The 24,637-nt window shown below is 43.5% G+C and overlaps 6 protein-coding genes across 6 annotated transcripts; 2 read left to right on the top strand and 4 right to left on the bottom strand.

Annotated features, from left to right (window-relative positions):
- Positions 1 to 8: 8 nt before the first annotated feature.
- On the bottom strand, positions 9 to 1,408 carry BCIN_04g03460 (hypothetical protein). Its single transcript, XM_001546901.2, has one exon. It carries the CDS (start codon positions 1,171 to 1,173, stop codon positions 175 to 177), a length of 999 nt encoding a protein of 332 aa, XP_001546951.1. The 5' UTR covers positions 1,174 to 1,408; the 3' UTR covers positions 9 to 174.
- A 1,794-nt stretch (positions 1,409 to 3,202) lies between these two features.
- Positions 3,203 to 5,389, bottom strand: BCIN_04g03450 (hypothetical protein). Its single transcript, XM_001546900.2, has one exon. It carries the CDS (start codon positions 5,213 to 5,215, stop codon positions 3,389 to 3,391), a length of 1,827 nt encoding a protein of 608 aa, XP_001546950.2. The 5' UTR covers positions 5,216 to 5,389; the 3' UTR covers positions 3,203 to 3,388.
- Positions 5,390 to 5,464: 75 nt separating this feature from the next.
- Positions 5,465 to 7,006, top strand: BCIN_04g03440 (hypothetical protein). Its single transcript, XM_001545153.2, has 3 exons — positions 5,465 to 5,830; positions 5,946 to 6,251; positions 6,465 to 7,006. The coding sequence occupies exons 1-3, from the start codon at positions 5,612 to 5,614 to the stop codon at positions 6,612 to 6,614; spliced, it is 675 nt and encodes a 224-aa protein (XP_001545203.1). The 5' UTR covers positions 5,465 to 5,611; the 3' UTR covers positions 6,615 to 7,006.
- A 656-nt stretch (positions 7,007 to 7,662) lies between these two features.
- BCIN_04g03430 (hypothetical protein) lies at positions 7,663 to 10,895 on the bottom strand. The gene is made up of 5 exons (XM_024692525.1): positions 10,361 to 10,895; positions 10,150 to 10,219; positions 9,944 to 10,092; positions 8,883 to 9,879; positions 7,663 to 8,825 (listed from the first exon to the last, which is right to left on the bottom strand). The coding sequence occupies exons 1-5, from the start codon at positions 10,487 to 10,489 to the stop codon at positions 8,821 to 8,823; spliced, it is 1,350 nt and encodes a 449-aa protein (XP_024548302.1). The 5' UTR covers positions 10,490 to 10,895; the 3' UTR covers positions 7,663 to 8,820.
- A 5,897-nt stretch (positions 10,896 to 16,792) lies between these two features.
- Bcnup133 lies at positions 16,793 to 22,019 on the bottom strand. Its single transcript, XM_024692524.1, has 4 exons — positions 21,193 to 22,019; positions 21,058 to 21,127; positions 17,659 to 21,003; positions 16,793 to 17,602 (listed from the first exon to the last, which is right to left on the bottom strand). Exons 1-4 carry the CDS (start codon positions 21,502 to 21,504, stop codon positions 17,139 to 17,141), a joined length of 4,191 nt encoding a protein of 1,396 aa, XP_024548301.1. The 5' UTR covers positions 21,505 to 22,019; the 3' UTR covers positions 16,793 to 17,138.
- A 243-nt stretch (positions 22,020 to 22,262) lies between these two features.
- On the top strand, positions 22,263 to 24,589 carry BCIN_04g03410 (hypothetical protein). The gene is made up of 2 exons (XM_024692523.1): positions 22,263 to 22,326; positions 22,395 to 24,589. The coding sequence occupies exon 2, from the start codon at positions 22,485 to 22,487 to the stop codon at positions 24,540 to 24,542; it is 2,058 nt and encodes a 685-aa protein (XP_024548300.1). The 5' UTR covers positions 22,263 to 22,326; positions 22,395 to 22,484; the 3' UTR covers positions 24,543 to 24,589.
- The last annotated feature ends 48 nt before the right edge of the window (positions 24,590 to 24,637 follow it).

Here is a 24,637-nt window from a genome sequence, read left to right as displayed (position 1 = left end):
TTAAATAGTGAACTCAAACTTGGAAAATCTTGGGCTAAACGAGACCAACTCCAGGCGAGACAGCTTCTAAAATTCAAGCTTTATATTTAATATAAACACCTGAACATTTGAGAGTTATCAAGCACAATTATTAGGCACACTTCTCGTAGTCTTCTGCACCGCCACCACGGGAAATCAATAACCACTCTCCTCATCCCCGCCCCAAACTTCTCTCCTCAACCACTCCCCAGCCCTTCCATAAAACTCCCTCGGGTCAGGTTTCGCACGCGGAAACTTATCCCATCCATGCCTGACACCCATTACACACTCCAAATCCACGTTCCAACCCCAGCCCTTTAATCTCTCTACAAAGTCCTCTGCTTCCCTACACAGCATATCATGTTCACAAGTAACAATTCTCATTTTCCTCGGTAACCCTTTTTCCAACACCTCTCTACTTTGAAGCCCCGCGGAAAGTAATTTATGCCTGCGATCAATATTCAAATATTCAGGTTTATAAGACTGGTCGAAGATACTCGTAAGCCAAGGTGGTAATGAGAGGCTTGGATCCTTCATCCTCATCTTCTTTTCGGAACGAGATATCGTACTATCGAATCCGGGATACCATGCCATGATACCCTTGACGTTCCAATTTCTATCCTTCACAACCCCTCTGTCCTTCAAGTCCTCCAACAATAATGGAACACCAAAACATAAACTTCCACCTGCACTGAATCCACTCAATACGATATTCTCGGCATCAATGCCCAGTTCTTCAGCATGAGAAAATAGATAAAGAAGGGCATCACATGCATCATAAGGTCCTGTGGGAAAGGGGTATTCGGGAGCCAATCGATAAGATGCAGATATCACAATGCAATTTTGCAGTGTCGAGACAGTATGACACCAAAGCGAATCATCTGTCGGATTCCCGATCACGAAACCTCCACCGTGGAAATTGAGAATACATGGTAGGGGATCATTTTTCGAGATGCGGTGGCCGTGGGGTTGGTAGATGTGGAGAGTGAGGGTTCCGGGTGAGGCGGGGAGAAGCGTGGTGTGGATCTTGAGGGTGTAGGTCGCAGGGTGGGGAGGTGTGCGATAAATGTAGCGGAGGATGACGGGCGCGAAGGTATTGGCGAGGAAACGAATTGTTTTCACGAGGAGAGTCAGGAGGATTCGTGGTAGTGACATTTTGTGAGGAGGGGGAGAACAGATATCTTATAACGTGATTTTTGCTAATTAGTCAATTTGTTGGCAGTTCTGTTGTGGTGACAAACAAGGGTGTCAGCATGACATGACATTAATGCCCCTTCCTTCGCAATAATCACGTCTGAATTCGATTTCGTCAAATGAAGAAAATAAATCCAGACCAAAGAAGTCTTATCTGAAGAGTTAGAAATCGGGTTTCGTGATGTGGTGTCGCTTCGAGAGAACGGTTGATGACGATATCGATGATGCATTCTTACCTTGCTTTCTTCCGTCTTTCAGCCGATCGGGGTAGACATTTGATTGGTCGACTGAAACGTCATTCGGTCAAACAACATTCCGAGCCTTCCATGTAGGTAGGTAGGTAGGCAGGCATTTGGACAAGCTATTAAGTTTTCCCCAATATACAGGTAAACCGCCCCCCTTTCTCCACCTCGCATCTTCATTCTCCGTGAATCGACAGTCGAATATCATAGCATCAGAATTCGGGTTGCACAATGAACGTCGCTTGAGTCTTGAGTCACGAAATAGTGACTAGATTGCTAGAGTATATTGCAGCAAAGCAACAACATCAGCCTACACCTGTAACAGCCCAGTAATCGATAGTAAAATCGGTCTAGAATCTCAAAGTTTCTAGATAGAACTACATTATAGGCATGGGAATGAATTGTCTGTCATCTCATTGCACATCTCTACTAGTATGGGATGTGCTCTTATGTCACTCTGTCTTCTTTATGCATCTTCTTTCTGTTTCATTCTCTAGAAATCCTCCCTGCTTTACACCAAAGTCGACTAATCACCCTTTGGGAACGTTCATCTACCATTTCTCCCTCACATCTCTCGACCCTCCCCACCCCCCTCTTTCTTCAACTTCAATCTCGCTTCGACTCGCACTGTTGTTGCGGAGCCAACTATAGAAAACAGCACCGATTAATCCTGCACCCAAACCAAGATTCCTAGCTTTCCATCTCACTGAGCATTTGGTATTCCAGAAAAAAACCTACGTTGATCTGTACTTCGATTCAGACTACGATATATGACGATCGCCATACAATTTCCGCAAAATGCCAGTACCAAATCTAACAAAAAGCATGACAGTGTCAAAATCTTCTCTGTGAAGACATCGGAACATCCGAATGTGTCGATATAGATCCTAGATCCTGAATCTTACAACTCCATTTTGATGATGGCGGCACAGTATATGATGTCCTCGCTCATCTTTTCATGCAAAGTTCGACCCTCTAGTAAGGAAGTATGCCATCCAGAATCTACAATACATCTTCTCCAACTTCAACAAGTTTTGGATTTCAATAGCTACACCATGAATTGCAACACCCAAAACTCTCGGATCCGATTTCTAACCCCCCATTCACATCAAACAATAAAAATCCGCTATCCATTTTCAATTTTTCATTTCTAACTTCTCCGTCTTTCTCATACCTATTCTGACCCCCATTCCAATCCCACCCCGACAAGCAAGGCACAGCACAGCACAACACAGCACAGCACATCAAATCCATCATCCAAGCAATCGAAATAATCACAAAAAAGCTTGAGCAAATATTCACATCCCTTCATCTCGACTCTTCACCCCTTTAAACATCGAACTTGAATCTATACAAATGAATCTATAAAATATCATCCATACCCATCCCTCGCCCCCCTTCGCAACTGAGAAACTCAGCAACTGAATACTCCTGTCGTATTCCAAGGAATAACTCTAAAAATCGCAGTAAAAGGATAGATAGGTATAGGTAGAGGAAATAAGCAATAGGTACGAAGTGACAGTAAAGGCACACTTTATTTGTGCTGATACTTATCAAAAGGAATTATACAGTGTACCTAGCCAAGTTCTTTGAAAAGAAGTATTGTATATGGCTTTCAGAGACGAGAGGATTGAAGAAGAGACGAAGAGAGTATGAGAAGGGAAAGAAAAGAATGATAGATAGTAATCTTACATACACAATCCAGGCTTGAACCTTCATATCTCACTTCACCACACCCCAGCTCAACCTACCAGACGTAGAATTGCACTTGATTAAATCATAACATTTATGAGTTTCTAGTAAAAAATACTATCACACTAATCTATACAAGTGAGAAGCGAAGCGACTCCCCTTTCTCTTCCTCTGCTCTCCTATACCACTAGAGTAGGTACCTAACCCATATAAACTTTTCATGCCCTCCCCACAACCAAATCTTATTTCTTCTGCCTCTTCGAACTCTTATCAGTCCCCGTACTCATCACGCTCGCGCTTCTTTTAGGCGCAGCCGTCGCATTCGCATCAGCGTTCTCAGTGCCATTGTTATCACCATTACCCTGTACGCCATCACGACCTTCTTGCTCATTTTCCGCTCCATTTTCTCCCTTCTCGGTACTTTGCACTACAGCTGCCGCTCCTGGCTCTTCGCTTCCGCCCTCTCCATTCCCGTCACTTTTATTCTTCGCCTCCTCCTTCTCATCCCCAGCACCATCCATTCCTGCAGCAGCTGACAACCCACTCATTCTTCTTTTCCTCTTCTTTTCCTCCAACTGCGCCTTCAACACATCAATTTCAGTTTGCAACTTCTCAGCCACCTTCTTACTATCCAACAAAATTCCAATACTCTTGAACAATTCATCATAACCATGGGCAACATCTGCCGTGCCCATAATTGGTTTCTCAGGAATGCCCAATTCAACCAACATATTTTTGATACGGCCTTGTTGAATTGCACTCTTCGATGTGAGCGGTCTAATAAGCTTTTCACCACGGAAATATGGACCACCTTGTAAACGATCATGATGTGAAACACCATAAACTTTCTCTTCTTCTTCTGTGAGTCTGCGGCGATCTGATGGTGTTTGAATAGATGATACGCTTCCTTTTTTATTGCCCACTGCTGAGGCATTGCCAGTGTTACCTGCTGGTGCTGAAATGGATTCACGAACATTGGAATCTCGTCTTGCATCATATCCACCTGGTGTATTACCACCGACAGGAGTAGCACCACCAGGAGTTTGACCTTCTTGGATAGGTTTTCTTTTCTTACTTTTATCCTGAGTGAGGAGTTGTTGACAAAGTTGATGTAGACCTTGACTAGTGATGAAAGCACTAATATTAGAGCTACTTGCAGGAGCATCGAGCCTGGCGTAAAGTTCTCGTCGCTCCTCCATGAATTTCTCTGAGCGAGCCAAAATACGTTTGAGTTCCACCATAAGACTTTCTTCTTCTCGAGCTTCTTCCTTTGTACGTGTGAAAACGCTTTCCAGAAAATCTTTCCTTCGTGTCTCTTGCACAGGGTCGAAATTCAACATTTTTTGATGTAAATCGAATTCCGTAGTATTCATTTGATGTAAAGGCTTCTTTAATGCCATCATAGCCGCGCCTATTGTATAATATCTTACTTTCAAGTCTTCCATGGTCCTGTCTCTCCTAGCTATCGCTCCTTCCATGTTGTTTTCCGGAATGTCTTGAGGTATATATTCGTATCGATCCCATATAACCGGCCATCGTAAATCATATTCCTGAACCGTTCTCATCAAATAATCCGTTTCTTCTCTCGACCAATTCTCACCCTCCAAAAGTTCCTTGTACTGCTCGTCGGTATAAGTCGGTACTTGTACCTTCACATTATACTTTGCAAAAGTCGAGTCCTCAATTATCTCCTCTTCCCTTTCCTTTCCATTCTCCCCATTCTCTCCCATTTCCGTATCCCCCTCCGCATCCTTCTCTCTCTGCTTTTCCTTCTCCCTCCCCTCAACCTTCTTCCAATGCTTCAGCACCAAACCATCCCCATTCCTCGCACTATTCCTAAAACTCCTCGCTTCCCATTTCGTCGCCGGTTTTCGACTTCCAAATCTCTTCTTCTTGAAGACCGCTTCTTCCGGCACAATCGCAATAGGATTATCTCCTCCTAAGTTTTGCACTTCTCTTGCGAGACCCCCCAATTTCGGTTTCTGGACAATTGTTTTTACTTTTTTCGGTCGAGGTGCCGAGGAGCTGGAGGGGAGATCCAGCATATCGCGAACATCGTGGGATGTCATTTTGAATTAATTACGTAGTTTTGTGGTGGGTGAGTGGAATTTCTATCTCATCATATCTCTGGAATCGTATCGTAAAATAAAGTGACGCGCGGAGAAGATGCCAAAGTACTGTGTCTGTTGATGGATTAAAAGGGAAAAAGATGAATTGATTGTCGAAAGATAGTTCAATGTTTCTACGAAATCTTGCGATCGCGAAATATCCCAAAAACCCAACCATCAAACCGCTATCAACCGCTAACTTATCAGCACGTGAATCAACATATCCCTGTCCAAGAAGTCGCGAACGTGTTCTATCAATCCATTTGAATATAAGCCTTGATCAAGCTCAATCATATCATCCTCGCAAGCTCACTACTCCAACCCTCACAGTACGCATATAACTCCCGGCAATCGAAAATGCGCCCATCTCTCCCCCTCATTGGGGCTGCTCTCTCCGTTCTTCTCACCCCAATCCAATCTCTCTACTTCTACATCGACGGCACAGCACCCAAATGTTTCTTCGAGGAGTTACCCAAAGACACACTGGTAGTAGGCCACTATACCGCTGAGGAATACGATGAAAATACAAGACAATGGAGTAAACATGATGGATTAAACATTTTTATTTCTGTAGATGTATGTATATACTCCTCTCCCCTCCCTTTACCCAGTTCCCCCGAGTCCCAAGCACACTCTATGTCTACCCATCATACCTAAGCATACAAACAACCTACTAACCTCTTCCCCCTAGGAAATCTTTGACAACGACCACCGAGTAGTCTTCCAGACCGGTTCATCTTCTGGCCGTTTCACTTTCACAGCTGCCGATGCTGGCGACCACAAAATCTGCTTTACTCCCTCCTCCACCTCCGGTTCTAGCAATTGGCTCAGCGCATTACATTCAAATGGCGGCATTAAATTGACTCTCGATATGGCAATTGGAGAGACGAGTCAGATTGAAAGTGACGATAAGGGAAAAATCAATGATATTGTGCAAAAGGTTAAGGATCTGAATAGCAGATTGCAGGATATTAGAAGGGAACAGGTTTTCCAACGGGTAAGTGGTGATGTTTATTTGCCTTTTTGCTCTTTATTCAATTATCTACTATGCCCCCCTTCCTTTTAACACATACCCCTAACCTCCTCTTCTCATTCCCCCAAGTCTTTTCAGACCACCAATCCGAAACCCCAATCCCAAACCCCAATTCCAAGCCCCCAATTCCAAACCCTCAACCTCCAACCACAAACTGACTCCCCTTTCTCCCTCTAGGAACGCGAAGCCGAATTCCGCGACCAATCCGAATCCACCAACGCGCGCGTCGTCCGCTGGACGCTCATCCAACTCGTCGTCTTGGGAATTACTTGCGCATGGCAACTTTCGCATCTGCGATCCTTCTTCATCAAGCAGAAATTGACCTAAACATCCTCTTTCTGTGGTTATGTTTCAATGATGATCATTCAAGGGGGAAGAGGATATAGGAGAGAGTTTCTAGAGAGAAAGAGACACCAGGAGAGGAGAAGCGTTGAAAAGGCGAGAATGGAATGGAATAATGAAGAGAAGAGACTAGCCATTGACTCTCATTATGTACCTATGTATGTTAGTGTAGCTGATTGATTCGACCCAAAACGAGACGGGATGAGGTGAGATGAGATGAGATGAGGAATGCGCTGCAATGCCCTACACTGCATTGTTACGCATTTAAAGAATTATATGAAAAATTTCCTTCTTCTATCATTCCTTCATTCATTCATACCTGCTCTGCTACCTTTCTTTCTTTCCGCCTATCAAATCATCAAATCATCAACCCCCCAAATCCGAGTAAAAATTACAACATCCAAGAAGTTCTACCTATCATTTCCTACATACATGATACATGACCTATGTAGCTAGCTACGTAAGTAGATAGATAGTGTAGCGTAGCTAGCGGAGAAGCACTCATTAACGCCAATACCAATACCAATACCAAAAAAAGAAAGAAAAAGAAAGAAAAAGAAACGTAGCTAACCTACCTACCTACCTACCTACCTACCTACGTAGACATCTATATAGCGAGCTATCTAGCTATCTAGCTATCTAAAAAATCTACACAGGTATCTCTGATCTCTGATTTCAGAACCGTGACTTTGAACTTATTAGAAAATAGATAGTTAGATGATCTCGCCAAAAAAAGAAAAAAAAAAATAAAAAAAAATAAAAAAAAAATAAAAAAAAATAGATGGATGAATGAATGAGAGGAATGAATGATATGATATGATATGATATGATCTGGTCTGATGCAAGACGATACAATACAAGGCAGGACAATACCTACTTACCCTTTACAACACCATATACATATATACACACAACATACAACATACAATATACAACATACAATATACAACATACAATATACAACATACAACATACAATATACAACACACAACACACAACACACAAATACACAAATACACAATACACACACATACAATATACAATATACAAAGAACATACAACATTAAATTCACACATACATCTACAAATCTACACATCCAAAGATCCCATCCATTATCAACTTCCATTAAACTATCATTTCTTCTTTGCCTGTTGTGCTGATTCTTCTCTCTGTTTTGATTGTGATTTGATTGTTTGGTTGATGTGCCTGATGCTGCTGATATGAGAATCCACCCCTTTTATTTCGCATGGTTAAAAAAAAAACAAGTGAAAAAAAGACAGACTCCATTACTTTTCTTTCCACATACACATTTTTCTCTCATTCGTTGCTACTGAAAAAGATGAAAAGAGTGATATGACATGCAGCCCATCCGTCCCATCCATCAGAACATACAAAAAAAGGAATCTTCTCCCATGGCATCTCTCAATCCACCCCATCAACATCTCCCATATGCATCTAATGTAGCAACCCCTTCACCACAACACGCAAACAAGCAGTAAAAAAAAAACGAATACACACCACACTCCCAATTCGCCATTGCTGCAGTGTCACTGAAAAAAAAATAAAAGACGTAACACTCCGCTCGCTCCAAAGAAGTATGATGGGGGGGAAAAAAAAAGAGAACGGGTCAAAAAGCTATACATCGTAAAAAGTGACCCCGCTACCCATTCCAAACTTCTTTTCCTTGGGGGATATTGAATTAAAGACCAGCGTTTCTTGGTATGTAGGAGAGCCATGATATGATTCGACGAGAAAAGTGGGAAAACTGTGATGCCAAAGAACGATATTTTGGATGGGAGAGTGAAATGGAGGGTGAGACGGAGAGGGAAAATGTAGGAAAAACAATTATTAGTCTTGAAGTGCTTCGCTGAAGAAGTCCCAAATGCCAGATGCCAAATTCCAAATGCCAACCGAAGGTATTGTGTGTTTATAATGTAGTTTCGTGTTTCGAACCAAGCTTCAAAGTCGTGGAATACGATGATGTAACCACAAAAGCAAAGACGAGGCCTGTAAGAAGAAACGACTTGGCGGTCAAACTGATGCAACTCCGGTACATGATCTTATTTGAAACGATTTGTAAATTGGGGGTGTTCATTATATCCGACATTCAATATGAAGACGGGATGGAAAGTGAAAGAGTCGAGGGCGTAAAAAGTTCTTTGAAATGAAAAAGCAATTATGGACAAGTGCTCAACCTAATCACATGTTAGAATGTTGTAATTTGTTACCAGTAAATGCAGATTCATACTAACCGCAGCACAGAGCTTTCATGATCTTTTGCATTGCCGTTGGTGGTGACTGTTCTGATGGTCCTCTCCCATTGGTGTTCAGTGGTGTTTGCTGGGCTGCGCTCATCCTTTGAGGTAGGTTGTTTGAGCTGTTCTGGAATTGAGCTTGAGTTGAACCTGCTGGTGTAGATGCATCCTGAATGGCCCCCGCCGCTCCGCTGTTGCGTTTCGGGGCTAACGCACCTGGGGCGTTTTGGCGGTCGCGAGACTTTCCCATCCCTGGTTTTATCGGAGATGGTGGCGGGGGTTGTGCGGCGTTTAAACGGGCGGCAGTGAGGTGACCTGGTGTTGTATTCCCTCCTCGAGCTGTTCCATGTAGTTCTCTTTGCGAGGCTCCTGGGACAGCATTGGGTTGGTGCAACATGTGTTGAGATGGATGTTGTTTCATAGCTTCCCACCCTTTGCCATTGTTCAACTTCATCCAATCGTACTCTCCATCTTCAACTTCACCACTGTTCTTCAAAGCCTGCGTGAAGAGATCCCGCAAGTAATCGTAATCGGGTGTATCCTCGAAGCCCAAGTTCCTTACATAGCTCAAGTATTGGTTGAACTCCTCTGGGAAACCATCACACAGATCCTTGATCGCGGTCGTTTGTTTCTTCTCGCCAATCTTCTCGTACTTTTGCTTGTTGGTAGCAGCCTTCAATCCTTGCCATGGTAAACCACCTCGTAAGAAATACATGAAAACATGACCCAAAGCTTCCAGATCGTCTCGTCTTGATTGTTCCCTTCCCAAATGTGTGTTGATACTCATATATCTAGCAGTACCCGACAATGACTTTCGCTCGCGGTATGGAATGTGTTGCTTGGTCTTGGGATCCCGGTATTGTTTGGCCATGCCAAAGTCGACAACATGGATCACATTTGCGGCTTTCGTATTCGGACGGCCAATTAAGAAGTTGTCGGGCTTGATGTCTCGATAGATCAAGTTCTTCTCGTGAATTGTTTGTACCCTTGAAAGCTATTTTGGGAATCAGTACGTGCGAAGTTACCCAGCCTGTGCAGATTAGAAGAAGAAAACGAACCATTTGCTTAGCTACCATCACCACCGTCTTGGTTGAGAATCTTCTGTTGCAGTGATCGAACAAATCTTCCAACGATGGACCAAGGAGATCGATAACAAGGATGTTGTGAAGGCCTTCTTGACCAAAGTAATAGACATTAGGAATACCAGCTACGTTCAATTAAATTAGGATCCCAACCTCCAAATAATCGTGAGCGATGTACTCACGGCAGCCAACAAGAATCTTATAAGTTCGATATTCATCTCGCAATTGTGGAGCGTCACTCTTTCGAGGCTCCTATTCATGGTTGATAACATTGTCAGTAAACAAAAGCCGTGTGAAGCGCCTCTCCCCCTTTTCTGTCGATCAATGCATCTTTGCAGATGGACGCGAGCGTGAAACGGATGGCGACGACGATAGGGAAGAACAAGAACGTACGAATTTGATAGCCACTTGTTGATTATTGAGTAGATTGGTTCCCTCAAAGATGACACCGAAAGAACCCTCTCCGATTTTCTTCCCTACGCGATAATGAACGCCGACGACATTAGACGATGATGAAGCCATCGTAATTGTATTAGGAGCTCTCGATTGAGCTCAAGAAGTTGAAAGATGTAGAAATAGGCCGTTGGAATTCGATGATCGGGAATTGAAAGTCAAAGTAAAATTGATAGGCCACCGGGCTAAATGAATTGTTGCCTTTTTACCAGGAAGGAGGATTGAAGATCAACAAATTAAGGTCGAGAGAAATGAGCGCGATGACTGCAGGCGGATGGGGGGGGGGGGTGTTTTGGTGTGTGAGCCAAGGAGAAGAAGAGAAGAGTGTTTTGCGACTGCCACAAAAGGGGACATTCAATGCAATCCCCAATGATATTGTCCCCAAAGAGAGATAATTTTCCTGATGGTGATTTTTTTTTTTTGTGAGGATGGGAGGATGGGAGGGTTTTTGGGTTGGGAGGGATTGTGAATGGACGAGATTAGGAAAGAAGGGTTTTGGGGGGGGGGAGGGATGGGGGATGGGGAGTGGTGGTGAGTGGTGAGTGGTGAGTGGTGAGTGGTGAGTGGTGGTGAGTGGGAAATGGCAAATGGGAAATGGTAAATGGTAAACGGGCAGGTAAGTGGTGAGTAAGGTTTTGGGTTTTGGTCGCAGGCGGCGAAGGCGGTGGATGGGGGATGGAGTGGATTGGGGGTGGATGGGATGGGATGGGATGGGATGGGATAGCATAGCATAGCATAGCATACATAGCATACATAGCATGGCATGGCATGGCATGGGGTGGATTGACTGCAGAGTTGTTGGTAGAGTTTGGGGCTTAGGCTTAAGGGAGTTTAGGGACTTTTGGGGCAGCACTGTATAACTGTGAATCAGACGAGGGATATGGCTGTGGCGATGACTCTTCTGCTTCTCTCATTGATGCGACACAGTGTCAACATGCGATGGGGATGTCGGCGTTCAATGTAAATGCAGCACGAGAGGAAAGCGAGGGAGGTTAGATGGCTCTCGTTGTACCGCAGAAGGATAGAGGGGAGCATGGGACAGGACCGGACAGGACCGGACAGGATATCACGAGAGGCCTGTAGCAGATAAAACGGGGCATTTATGAGAAGGACAGAGCCTTTTCCTTTTCCTTTTTGCTTTGATCACTGGGTATCGGATGAAACATACAATCACATCACTACAACAAAACACACAGCAATGATTGCTTTTTCTCTTCCTTCGCATCCCCAGAAGACAATGGCCATAAATTAATATTAATATCTCGGTCGATCGACGCAGAGAAATGGTAATCCAGCCGCTTGGAATTTGAGTATTGCCTTGAAGAAAGCAAAGACAAGAACAGGGCCTGATCCCGATTTAAGCTTGCAGATGGGTAATTGACTCGACGAGGACGAAAGAGAAGACGAAAAGAAGAAGAAAAGAAGAAGAAAAGAAGAAGAGGTAGGGGAGAGGGTAAGCAGATGGGAGGAGTAGATGGATAAAACCAACCACCTCTCTTTCTCGTAATTGGGTATAAATAGGGGGATGATGCATATGAAGTCTACAGAGTAGCTACTGATTAACCAATACCTAGTCGCTCCCTAGCTATCAGGTACACACCAGCCCAGTACACCAGCCCAGTACACCAGCCCAGAACCCCCCCCCAGCACGCCTTATTATTATTATACCTGACCTGGCGATATCACAGCGACCAACCCACCACCGACCTCTTCCCTAATAATCTCAGAACGCAAACCCAAGGAGTGAATGAGCGAACGAGTGACCTAGGTACTCCTTATTCCACACCCCTAGTCCGTCACTACTATTATTACACTCCGAATGTATTTTGGGCACATACACACATACACACACACACACACACACACACACACACACACACACACACATACATACATACATACATATTACCTTCTAGCGATACTTCGTACCTCGCGCTAACGTACTGTCCATGCATCCTTACACACTTTCACTCTGCCCATGCTCAACCCTCCCTCGATATCCCAAATCTCACCGTTCCCATTTCCTCTCCCGACATGCAACTCAAGTGCACACCTACCTCCAACCTTGATGCCGATACTTGGGATTATACTTCCATCTGCGCGTGCACCGACGAAGAGTCTATGTTCAAAGCACAAAGCACAAAAGTAAGCCCCGAACTTTCGCACAAAAGGTTGCTACTAGAGGAATCATAAACTCCGAGTAGATGCACATCATGCGTTCCATTGCCCCTAAGAGATCATTACACCTCGAAAATGCAAACCCAAAACCCCCAAAACCCAAAAACTACATCTCCCACGGAACTTCAAACTAGGCTGTGAAAACACACCTGCAGGTTGCAGGCTGCAGCAAGCAGGTCGCGGGTCGCAGGTCGCAGGTCAACACACAGAAAAAATCACAAGGTCAAAAGGTCAAAAGGTCATTTATCCTCCATTCCTTCATACTAATAAATGCGCGCAACCTTATCAGCCCACCCACCAGCAACCCCGGCCAACCGATCAACCGACCAACCGACGACCGATCCATTTTCCCACTCCAAACTATAAAAAGGGGCAAAGTTATGTCGGTACGTGCTGAGATAGGTCGGTAAGTATATTTACATATTGAGTAAGCATAACGAGGCTGCATATATCATCCATATATACATATATACATATATACATATATAAATACACAGCCTAGGAAATAGTCTGATTATATCTGTACCGATGTATTACTGTGTGTACTTTATTCAATCCAGTCTAATCCTTTTCATATTCCACTCATCCTTACTCGTAGTCCGGATCAGACCAGATCTTTGACTCGTGTCAAAAGGGGCATATTTTTTTATTAATTTTTTCCTTTTTCTTTTCTTTGCTTTGCCGTTTCCGCGATGCTGATACGATTGGATAAGGATAAATTGTCAAAGCAGAGCAGAGCAGAGCAAAGTAAAGAAAAGAAAATGAAAGATAAGTAGAGAAAAAGAGAGGAAATGTTAATAAATCCGCTTTGTCTTTCTCTCATTTGGATTCTCTATAAGGGAGCATGATACATATATATAGTCGTTACTTTCACTCATTATTGATTGGTTGATATGCAAACATCAAATTTCTGTATATGCATATATGCATAAATAAATCGTTACAACAAGTATATAGTTATCCCTTTCTCACCAACCTACTCTGCTCTACTCCCTCACTCACTTCCTCGCAATACACAACACACCACAGAACCCCCAAAGGATTCTCCAATCCAAACCAGCCTATCTCATCCCATCCCATCCCTCTCTTCATTCATTCATTCGTTCATTCGTTTATTCATTCATTGGTGGAATCAACCAATCAAATCATCCACCCAACTTCCCAACTACATACCTAGGTACCCTACCTACATAGTAATAAGCAAAAGCTCCACTCCGCAACTCCAGAAGTCCAAGTCCAAGTCTAAATCCTCCCAATCTCCAATCTCCAATCTCCAATCCAAAATCCAAAATCCAAAATCCGATTCTCGACCTCCTTCCTTCCTACCCATCTCCCTCCCGCCGCGCATATTATCAATCTTCAATCCTCTTCAAATTCCAAATTCCAAATCCCATCCCATCCCATCCCATCTGTTACTTACCCCGTAGATGTCCAGATAGCTACAAGAGTACTAATACCAACCACCCAATCTACTTACGAATCCCTAATAGTAATATATATCATAAGCACACTCCCTCTCTACTCTACACTGTACAGAAGCCCCCTTCGGAATCTAATCTCTAATAATCGAACAAGTATCTATCTGAATACCTACCACCATCCATCCATCCATCCATCCATCCACCAGATCTGAAGAATACCTCATCCCAAAATCCAAATCTCGTTCCTCACTACGGAGTAGGTGGAGACATACGTGATATATTATAATACATACATACATACCGATCAACTCGAAGCGAAATCCGTAGAATGAAAGAAGAAAGATAGTTGAACCAAACATTAATACCAAAAAAAAAAAAAAAAAAAAATTCCTACGGAAGATTTTCGAATTGCGTTGTTTTTATTTATTTATTCATTCATTCTTTCTTTCATTCGTTCGTTTGGTTTCTATATTTACTTACTGACTTATTACTATCTATATAATCAAACTAAACCAAACTAAATTAAACTAAACCCCATTCATCCATCTATCCATCATCTACTAAAATTCCCAGTATACTAGTATAATATAGAGTAGATATATGCATACATACATGCATATCTACTCTTTCTCACTTGAAGAATGAAGAATGAAGAATAAAGATTGAAGATCGAGATTTAATAAACGAATAGACGAATAGATCGACATTTCCAATACTATTCATATTCAATATAACAACAATACATACATACATACATATATAGATATATATATGATCATCATTAGGATCTGAATATCACAATAGTTGTTATTGCCAATTATACGATATACGATATTCCCAATCTCTTTCTTTTCTATGCTTTTATTATATCTCTTCAGATATCGCAGGTTGAAAATTTGTAACTATCTAGGTATCTAATATATATATCAAGTGGGAAGAGTAGATTAGATGTATCAAGAATGAATGAATGAATGAAGAAAGAATCGACTCGCATCATATCATCTATCTAGAAACCTTCAAGTTTCTCTCGGTTTCTGTCTACTCCTCCCTCATCGATATCGTATAATCAATCACAATTATTCTCACCAGCTATCTATCTACAGACTTCATTCATTCCAACTTCAAAAAACAAGAGATTATCTCATTCATCTCATCCCATCTCATCTCATTGACCTGACTCGATTACCCTGACGGGACTCAGAAAACTTACAAGACGCAATCAAGACACACACACACTCTCTCTCTCTCTCTTTCTCTCTCTCTATTGTTCCACATCTTCAATCTCTGATATATATATCTCAACTTCGAGCTTCAAGCTTCAAGCTCCAAGCCTATCTATCAATGATTAATCAGTAATGACTTCTTCAGTTATAATACGAGAATACAAATACCTACTTAGTTACTCATTCATATATATATATATATATATACAATTTATCTCCAGATGCTCTCTCCCCTCTCCCCCTCAAGAATCACTTATACATCATCCCAATCTCCCATCTCCAACTTCTCCTCTCTCTTTTCCAACCCCATTCATCTATCTATTCATCACCTCACCTCAACCATCCATCCATTTCATCCACCCCATCATCCCAACTCTACCCAACTCTTCACATCACCAACCCAGCATCCAAGTCACCATCTCCAACATCTCCAATCCCCCCTCCCTCCCACATTCCCGCGTTCCCCAACTCTCCAGCATGCAAATATATAAATCCAATTCACATTACACACACATACACACATACACACAAGCACACAAGCACACAAGCACTACAAAGCCCATTATCCACTACCCATCACTCATCATCCATATCTCCCATCTCCCACCTCACAATATATTCCCCCAATCCCCAAAAGACTTACTTATACCTACACCTATCTCCTCCCTCTCCCCAATCCCGTTCATTACCTCTCTCACCACTCACACTTCCCTCAATTCCCTCTTCCCTCTCACCTTTCCCAGTTCTCTCTCCCAATCCCCAATCCTCAATCCTCAATCCTCAATCTCCAATCCCCAATCTCCTTTCCACACCAACCCCCCAATCCCGTTAGTCCATCAGTCCATAAGTCCACTCCACTCCTTCACTCCACCCCACTCCACTCCACTCCAGCACTCAAAAACCCCCCCTTTTAAAAAATCCATCCAATCCAATCTAGTCCAGCCCAGTCCATCATCCATCATCCACCCATCACCCTTCACCCATCACCCATGCACCCCTGAAAGAAACAAAAAAGAAATCCATCTATCTATCTATCCACCCATCTATCCATTCTTATTAGCACAAGCAAACAAAACAAAACATAACATAACATATTTCGCTTCAATTTCCATCTCCATCTCCATCTAGATTCTAGATTCTAGATTCCAGCCTCGTATCAAATCAAATCACATTACTCCAAATACACACCTATACCTATACCTATACCTCCTCTACAAACTCCGTATCCTTACTCCGTACGTATACCCTACCCAAAGCTCCTCCGTATACCAACTCAAATACCCACCCATCCATTCATTTTCAGCAATACGATCTCCGATGTCATGGATTGCCATGCCATGCCATGCCATGCTACGCGACGGGTATCGATGATGGATTAATTAATTGACAATGCTTGATTGATTGATGAATAAGCATTAGAGATACATACACAAATATTCCAGCGATTTGCCAAGCACAAGAAAGATAATAGACATGATACGATACGATCCAGTCTAAGATATAGAATAGGATATAAATATAACCCATTTTTAATACTTCCAATCTATCCATGAATTAGGTTATAAGAGATCACTTTATTATCACAGACAGATATATAGTCAAGTCAAGTTAAGGTATCCATTTATTCCATCCATCCTTCCATCCATCCATCCAATTCTTCATCCACTTCGATCATTGATTTTACTTCAAATTTTGCTTTAAAAGAATTAAAACCCCCTACCCCCATCCATAAAACTCCACACAATCAATCCACTTCGCACAAGTGAAAACCAGCGCTAGATTTACCCTACTGCACTACCCTAATAGAATGAATATCTTCTTCATCTTTGTCAATGAATCTTACAAAAATAACGCCAATATATCATTGACCCATTTCTCCTCTAATCCTCAATATCCTCAATACAACTTAAGTGAGCTTCTAAAGCTTCCCGGTCGTCCACTTCCACTTCTACTCCCACTCGCACTCCCTCTTCCATCATATCCTATCTTCGCCCTATGTCTTGGTTTCGACAAGAGCATTCCTTCTGCCTTTCCCTTTTCATTATCTGCTATACTTCTCTCCAATTCTTCGAGCGTCCTAGCCGCCTCTCTATCCATGGCCGATCCAGTTGACGTTTCCGCTCCAATTTCCTCTCTGAAGTCTTGTTTGGCAAGCTCCACTGCTTGTTGATGCCACTTATCTATTCTAGCCGTGTCGATATATTGTGTTAATGCATCGTCTTCAATTTGATAGTCTTGCATCATGCGTTCGCGCATACTAGCGTCAATTCGAGACCAGCGTTGTTCCAGCTCTTCTGTACATGCACCAATGACTTCTTCAGGAGTCAGTGACTTGATAGTGAGATCCTTTTCGAAGATACCTATTGAAAATTTTGTTAGTCTGTAATTCAACATGGAGTCAAATGATAGTACTTACGATTCTTGAAGCAGGCTTTGAGTGTCCAATACAGAGCTGTTGTCTTCAACTGATCTTCTACAAATTGATCATCTTTAGCCTCTGTATTATTCATCGCAGCCCAGTCATCTCTCAAGAGACAACGTCTCCAAATAACACGCTGCATAAGCAACTTCTCTTCTTTATTTGTGACACCCAAGCGGATGGCTTCAAGTGCCCAATAAAATCTGCTCATGCTGAATTCATCTTGTTCCATGGCTCTGAAATTATCACCCATGAGGGTAAGTAAATCAACCAAACAAAATGCATCCATCGTTTCATGCTTGACCAGATGAGTCATGCTACTTTCAAGAAGGTTCATGAAAGAAAATTGTTGCTTCAAACCCTTGTTGCCATGAGTTTCTAAAGCAAGTTGGACTTCCGCGTTATCATCGATAGCTGTACTGATGGTGGGGTATATATACTTGTAAACGAGATCTTGAATTTTAATCAATCCAAGCTCTTGATTTGCTCTGACAAGTTCTGATTCACCTCCGTCGGGAATTAGGATCCCGTTTGCCTGACTATAATTGCGACCTGCCATGCGTGAAAGCTTGCCGATACTAAGTTCGACTTTTTTGCTCCAAACATCACGCTCTCGATCTAATCCAAGTTCAAGAAGCATTCTCGCGGCCTCATCGTAATCCCTTTCTCGAGTGATCTCATGAATCCAACCAATCTTAGCGTACTCCGGTTTGTCACGTAGGAAAGCAGTGAGGAATGCTCGCTGATTTTGATAATCATCGAGCATCTGTTGTATTTCTCCCGTGCCAATGTAGTATTCATATAGAGCGGCTGCCCAACTCGCACCGAAGTTTGCGAAAGACTTATCCATCCGGTCACGGAGGTCTTGTTCTCGCTTTTTCAGATTTTCATAGTTTTCTTCGTCAATGCCCGGAATTCGAAGCCCGTCGGCACAAATACCGACCTCGTACATCAGTACAGTTGCCAACGTTTGTAAAATCTCGTGCTTTTCAGCCAATCTCATTGCTTCATCGGGAAGAGCAAAGGTATCTGCAAGGCGTTGTAATTGTTTATCTTGTGCATTGAACTGTAGGGTTTGAAGTCCTTCTGCCTGCATTTGAAGTTGTGGCGAGTCTTGAGCCGAAACCCAACGTATCCTCTCCAAATTGGATCGGATGGCCACATCGATAAGAGTAGGATGCTCTAGTCGAATTTTCTCGAGGGTTGTAGGATCAGGGCTGTCTTCTGCAGCAGGCTTATTCCAAAAGTCGCCGAGTAGCGCAGAGACAAGGTCTGTTTGCTTCCGAATATTTTCTGCAATGTAGAAAGTCGAGGTCCAAATTTCTGGAAGTCCCTCATAGCCTTCTTCTAATATCCCATGCGAAATTATCTCCGATTGTAATCCATACAGCCTCAAATTATTCATTCGAAAGTCAAACGCACCATCCAATGCGCAAATCATCACATCATTAGATTGACTGAGCGTCTCCATTACTGAAGAAGGAGGAACTTGGCCATTCGTCCAGGCGTACTTGAGCATCTGGTATGCCCATGGTATCGCCAATTCTAATCTAAAAACATCATGAATGAAGAAATGTCGAACGCGATCGACTTCACCTCTTTCGGCAACAGGCTCGGTTTTAAGGTCTTCATGAATATGATCTACGAGATCCGCGAGAAGCCCACGTTTTTGGTCTTCTGGCAATTCTCGAATTAGGGCATCATACCGCTGCCAGATGATTGTTGCTGCCGTCATTCTCTCTGCATCCCAAAGTAACTTCCATCGTGTAAGTCTATCAATTTCTACGCCAGTAGCTTTGAGATGCTTAGCAAGATCATGAAGAGCTGTTGCTCGTCTTTTCAGATGTTGTTCCAGCGACGCAGACACCGAGGGAATGAAAGGAGTCCTAGATGCCACGATCTCTAAACTTAATTCTAGAGCAGCAGCTCCAACTTCTTCCGGGGGGAACTGAAATTCTGATCTTCCTGCAAAGCTTAAAGGATTTTGCGCCATTGTACCAAAAAACACTGCTTGTTCCAGCTTGCTTTTCGCAGTGACTTGCTGTCCTTTGTTGGACGCAAGTTTATCAATATCGGTAGCTGCCACACGAATCACACCCCCACCCCGAACGAGGAGAACAGTAGCCGGGTGCTTTGCTTTGTATTTGAATGATTTTGCTTCCTCAATTCCATGTGGAATGTTTTGGGGTTCTTCCATGCCGGATCCGACAATCTCAACATTGGTATCCTCTCTAAAGTCTACCACATCTTCGAACGATGGCGAAAGTGTATGATTCTCAGACCGAAGCTGGGAGTCGGGCGATTCAACTTGTTTTGCCCTTGAAACAACAACAACAGCACGGTCAAAGACGACATATGCAACCAGTGCGGGATTTGGTAGATAAATTCGAGCTTTTGAAATCGCATTCTTGTTGACCGGAGTAGTGTAAGATTTGAGTAGTCGAACATCTTCCACAATCAATTGATCCCGCCTAAGTACAACATCAACAAGAGTATAATGAGTGGTGTATCGATTAGAGAGGGATGTTAGCAAAAGTAAGCGATCTCCTTCGTTGTCGCGGTCCTCTGGTGTTCGTGGCATGAAGGTAAAATCGAGAATCTCAAAGGTTTCTATTGAGAGATCGAATAGGATAGGCTCCGCCTTTTTCATTTCCAGAACAATTGCTTCCCGCCCTTCAGCTTCCCCGTGAAGAGCATTCTGCCCGTCTCTCTGGAGATTCCAAAGCTGTATTCTCCCCTTTCCTGTTGCGACAACAACATTTCTGTCTCCTACATGCTCCTGTGGTCCGGCGCGAACGGCGGCAATGTCTCCACGCCATGCTGTACTAGAAAGTACATTTCTAAGACTCCCAAATATGCCGCCTGCCAATGGTCCGCTTGAGCCTCTCAAGAATTGAACAGACACTTCGGGTCTTCCATGTCCATCCCTGACTCGTAGATAGGCCAATCGGCCAGTACTGAATGCCAGGACAAACCCGGCTGTTTCCGCATTCAACAGTTGCACAACAGTTTCTCCGGAAAGCATTCCTGGTATACTCGATCCGACTCCATTGCTTTTTAATTTGATAAGATCAAGCGTAGCGGCGCTAGCAATAGACTCCCAATATGTAATTTTACCAGTGGGTATAACAACAACAAGACCAGGCTCCGAAGATGACGCAGAGGGCGAGACCAGCGAACCAAGAGGAAGAGGATCGGTTATGTGCTTATTGCTATGAGGTAACGCGAATGTGAAGGTTTCGGGGGAAGGGATGTTGATAGCGTAGGGCCAGACGAATGCATGGGAATGGGTGAGAGCAAGTGCATAACCGCTATCTGAATAAATTGCGCCGTGCTGACGAGCTATAGCATGAATTTAGTGATGAACTTACAAATCATTGAAAAAGTTATAGCTACCTGCGATATCTGCGCGAATTTGATCTGGGAGCGCTGGCAGTTTACTGACTGTATAGGTATCATTTTTGGTCTGTCCGAAAAAGTAGGTTATCAGTTTCCAGAAGTCGCAACACATTGCGATATTGAACAACTCACAAGGACCACACTGCCATCTCCTTTCCCAGCCCTATCTGTTCCTTTCGACTTCTTTCCTCGCACAACAATTTCTCGTCTTTGACTTGGTACCTCCTTGGGACTTTCGCGCCTCGTCAAAGTAGCTACTTTGTTGTTTTTTGCTTCCTCCATTTCGGGTGTACCATTTGGCGCAAACGTCTGGTCATCGTATGAGCTTCTCACTCTCTTGCTTTTTGGCTGTGCTATTGAGTTCTCGTTCGAATGAGGGCGTGGCCGTCTTCTGCTACTCCTTACTGGAGCTGGAGCGCCAGCGTTGACTGTAGGTGAAAACATTTCGTGAATATGTCCAAATGGGAATTAAGTGATGGAGATTATCGTAGAAGAAAGATCGATGGCGTTGTTGGCATAACTCGTGGAAAGTGATTGTTCGTGGCTCGTAAGTGTTTGTTTTGTCTGAAAAGCTTCTTGTGAAGTTTAGAACCAAGTGCTCCAAAATAATTAAATCATGGATACGGATGGATCAAAAATCAAAAATCAATTGGATGGATACGGCTACAGGTACCAAAGAAAATAAAGGCGACCGGTGGAAACCTTGGAAGCACGCGTTTTAATCCTTGAGCTCTGACCACACCTCAAGGCTCCGGCTTGATTTTGAGGCCAACGGTGAGAAGCTGCAGCGGTTTTCTGATGATGTGTGAATACAATTGGATGGAAAAGGGATGTGAGCAATCAATATTGGACAATTATTTGGGTCAATTGAATTCAGTGTTCTTCACCATTCATGCGCATGTCTTTAAATATAGCCATTTCCCAGTGGACTAGGGACAGTGAGACAAAGGCACGTCGTCAGCAAACCACTGCAGACACCTGCAGACACCAGAGAGAGAGAACCTGATTTTGCGCGGCATTAGCATCTGAAGCTTATCCAATTTGGACTGTCTCTCTTTCGATTTTCTCTTTCAATCCTACCAGATTGTCCCTCGGGACTATCTGCCATTTCCAACATCATGTATCTGGCCACACGGAACGGAATACTGCCCATTGACCAGAGTTCCATGTCAACAGAAAAATGCAACGCGAAAATAATAATTGAAGGCATGCAAGGCTACAAGTGTGCAAGGCTGAGACGTAAGTACAGATGGAATACAGGCACAGGTACGAAGCCACACTCCAGCCACACTCCAGCCACACAGGCAAGGCTAAGAAAGTGACGTCCGATTTAGTGCCGGCGATGACGCTTGCATTTTCAACCCCTCATCAATTCATCATGGAGATTCATCAATTTGCTTTCATCTCGACCATGAAAGTTCCAAATGCCACCAACAAACCTCCCTCAATCCACAGGGCTAACCATAACCAATCCTCTCATATTGTATCGTGCTCTGTTGGCGACTAAAGTAATTGACCCCGACCCAGCTCAACACCGTATAGCTCTACATTTGCAAAAACTATATTTACGATTGAAGGACTATAAACCTCAATCGGAATATGCAGTTCGGCTCAAAGCAATCAGCCAGGCCGTCAACGACGGTCAAAATAATGAAGATGGTCGGACGGTAGCAGTAGCTGGCCATCCTCTGAGGAACAATCCACTATTTGCCCATCTGTTCAGAAGAAAAGAACGGCAAGATACACTTGCTATGACAAGAGTTCTGACAAGTCATGAAGCAGCAATGGATCTGGATTCGCCCCAGGGTATATTACTCCATGGTGAAGTTGGGACTGGAAAATCAATGTTATTGGATATGCTAGCCGATAGTCTACCGAACGACAAGAAAAGGAGATGGCATTTTAATACGTTCATGCTAGAAACATTTTCACGTCTGGAACAATTGAGACAGTCTCGTTCCAAGCATGGAAATTTAGACTCTGAAGACTACTCTCTCCTTTGGCTAGCAAAGGACATGATTGAAAAATCGCCTATACTCTTTCTGGACGAGTTTCAGTTACCAGACCGAGCTGCGAGTAAAATCCTGAGCAATCTTTTGACACCATTCTTTCAATTGGGTGGCGTACTTATTGCATCCTCAAATCGCATGCCAGAAGAGCTCGAAAAGGCCAGTGGCATGGATTATGCTGTGCCTGGTAGGGGAGGGCTCGTGAAAAATTGGCTAGGCTTAGCTAAGCCACAGAAACTAGACATGTTCTCTAGTGGGAATGAGTTTTCGGGATTTGTTGGGGTTCTGAAAGCTAGATGTGAAATCTGGGATATGGGAAAGGGGGGTAGAGATTGGAGACGAAGAGAAATTGAGGGCGTGGACGATGAAACAGCGAAAATGTCTGAGATAATGAGAGAAGAAATGATAGAAGGGTTTACGGGACTTGAAAAACTTTCACCCGGTAATCTTGGGCTTGGATATGAGCAAAGCATTCATGGAAAGGATGATGGCAGTACCACCGAGAATATTACAAAAGCCAATACTCCCAAAAAGTATCTTCTCGCTTCAGATAGTGATGATACCTGGGAGAAAGTGGTAAAATCAACTTTCCCATCCTCTCCAGATCCAATTCCATGGCAATCAACCACACTTTTAGTATATGGTCGTACAGTTCCCGTCTCCCGTCATCTCAATGGTATAACCTACTGGGACTTTCCCACTCTCTGTGGAGGTGCTTTTGGTCCCGCAGACTATATAACCATGGCCTCCACTTTCCACACATTCATCATCGATGATGTGCCAATTTTAACCCTCCTTCAAAAGAACGAAGCAAGACGCCTTATCACCCTCCTAGACGCTCTCTACGAAGCCCGATGTAAACTCATAATTCGCGCGGCCACTGGCCCAGATACTCTTTTCTTCCCCGAAACCCAGCTGTCTCCTTCCTCGGATTCCGAATCCGAATCCGAAAACCCTCAAGATGCAGTATACCCGGAAACCCTCGCCGAAATCTACCAAGATCAAACATCCCCCTTTCGACCAAATATCTCTACGTATACCGATACTCCTAGCGTTAAAACGGGGTATGATCCCGATGAAGATGCGGATTTTGGATCGGTTCCCGGGGCGGGAAATGAGATTGGGAGGAGGAGAGGAGTGGATTTTGCGAGGACGGAAAGTTTCACGGGCGAGGATGAGAGGTTTGCGTATAAGAGAGCGGCGAGTAGGTTGTGGGAAATGTGTGGCGGGAGGTGGCATGCTAGGGGTGGACTGGGAGAGGAGGAGGCATGGTGGAGACCGTTGAGTGTAGAAGCGAGGGGGTGGGAAAGAAAGAGTGGGGGAGAGGTGGTTGGAGATAGTGCTGTAGTCATGGGAGAAGTAAAGGGTGATGTGAAGATGGGAGGTTATGTGGAGCTTGAGAGACCGGCGGGATTAGAGGGAAAGCAGTTGGAAGAGATGGAGAAATTGGGGACCGGAATGGCGAAGAAGTAGATGTAGAAGATTTCTATTTTTATAAGCGAAATCGATGTACTTGCACATCTGTCACATGCAATGTATCTTGCGATACAATGGATTCGTTTCATGTC

This window comes from Botrytis cinerea, chromosome 4 (genome assembly GCF_000143535.2).
Source record: "Botrytis cinerea B05.10 chromosome 4, complete sequence".
In the NCBI taxonomy this organism is placed as follows: domain Eukaryota; kingdom Fungi; phylum Ascomycota; class Leotiomycetes; order Helotiales; family Sclerotiniaceae; genus Botrytis; species Botrytis cinerea.
This window is presented reverse-complemented; position numbering and strand designations above follow the sequence as displayed.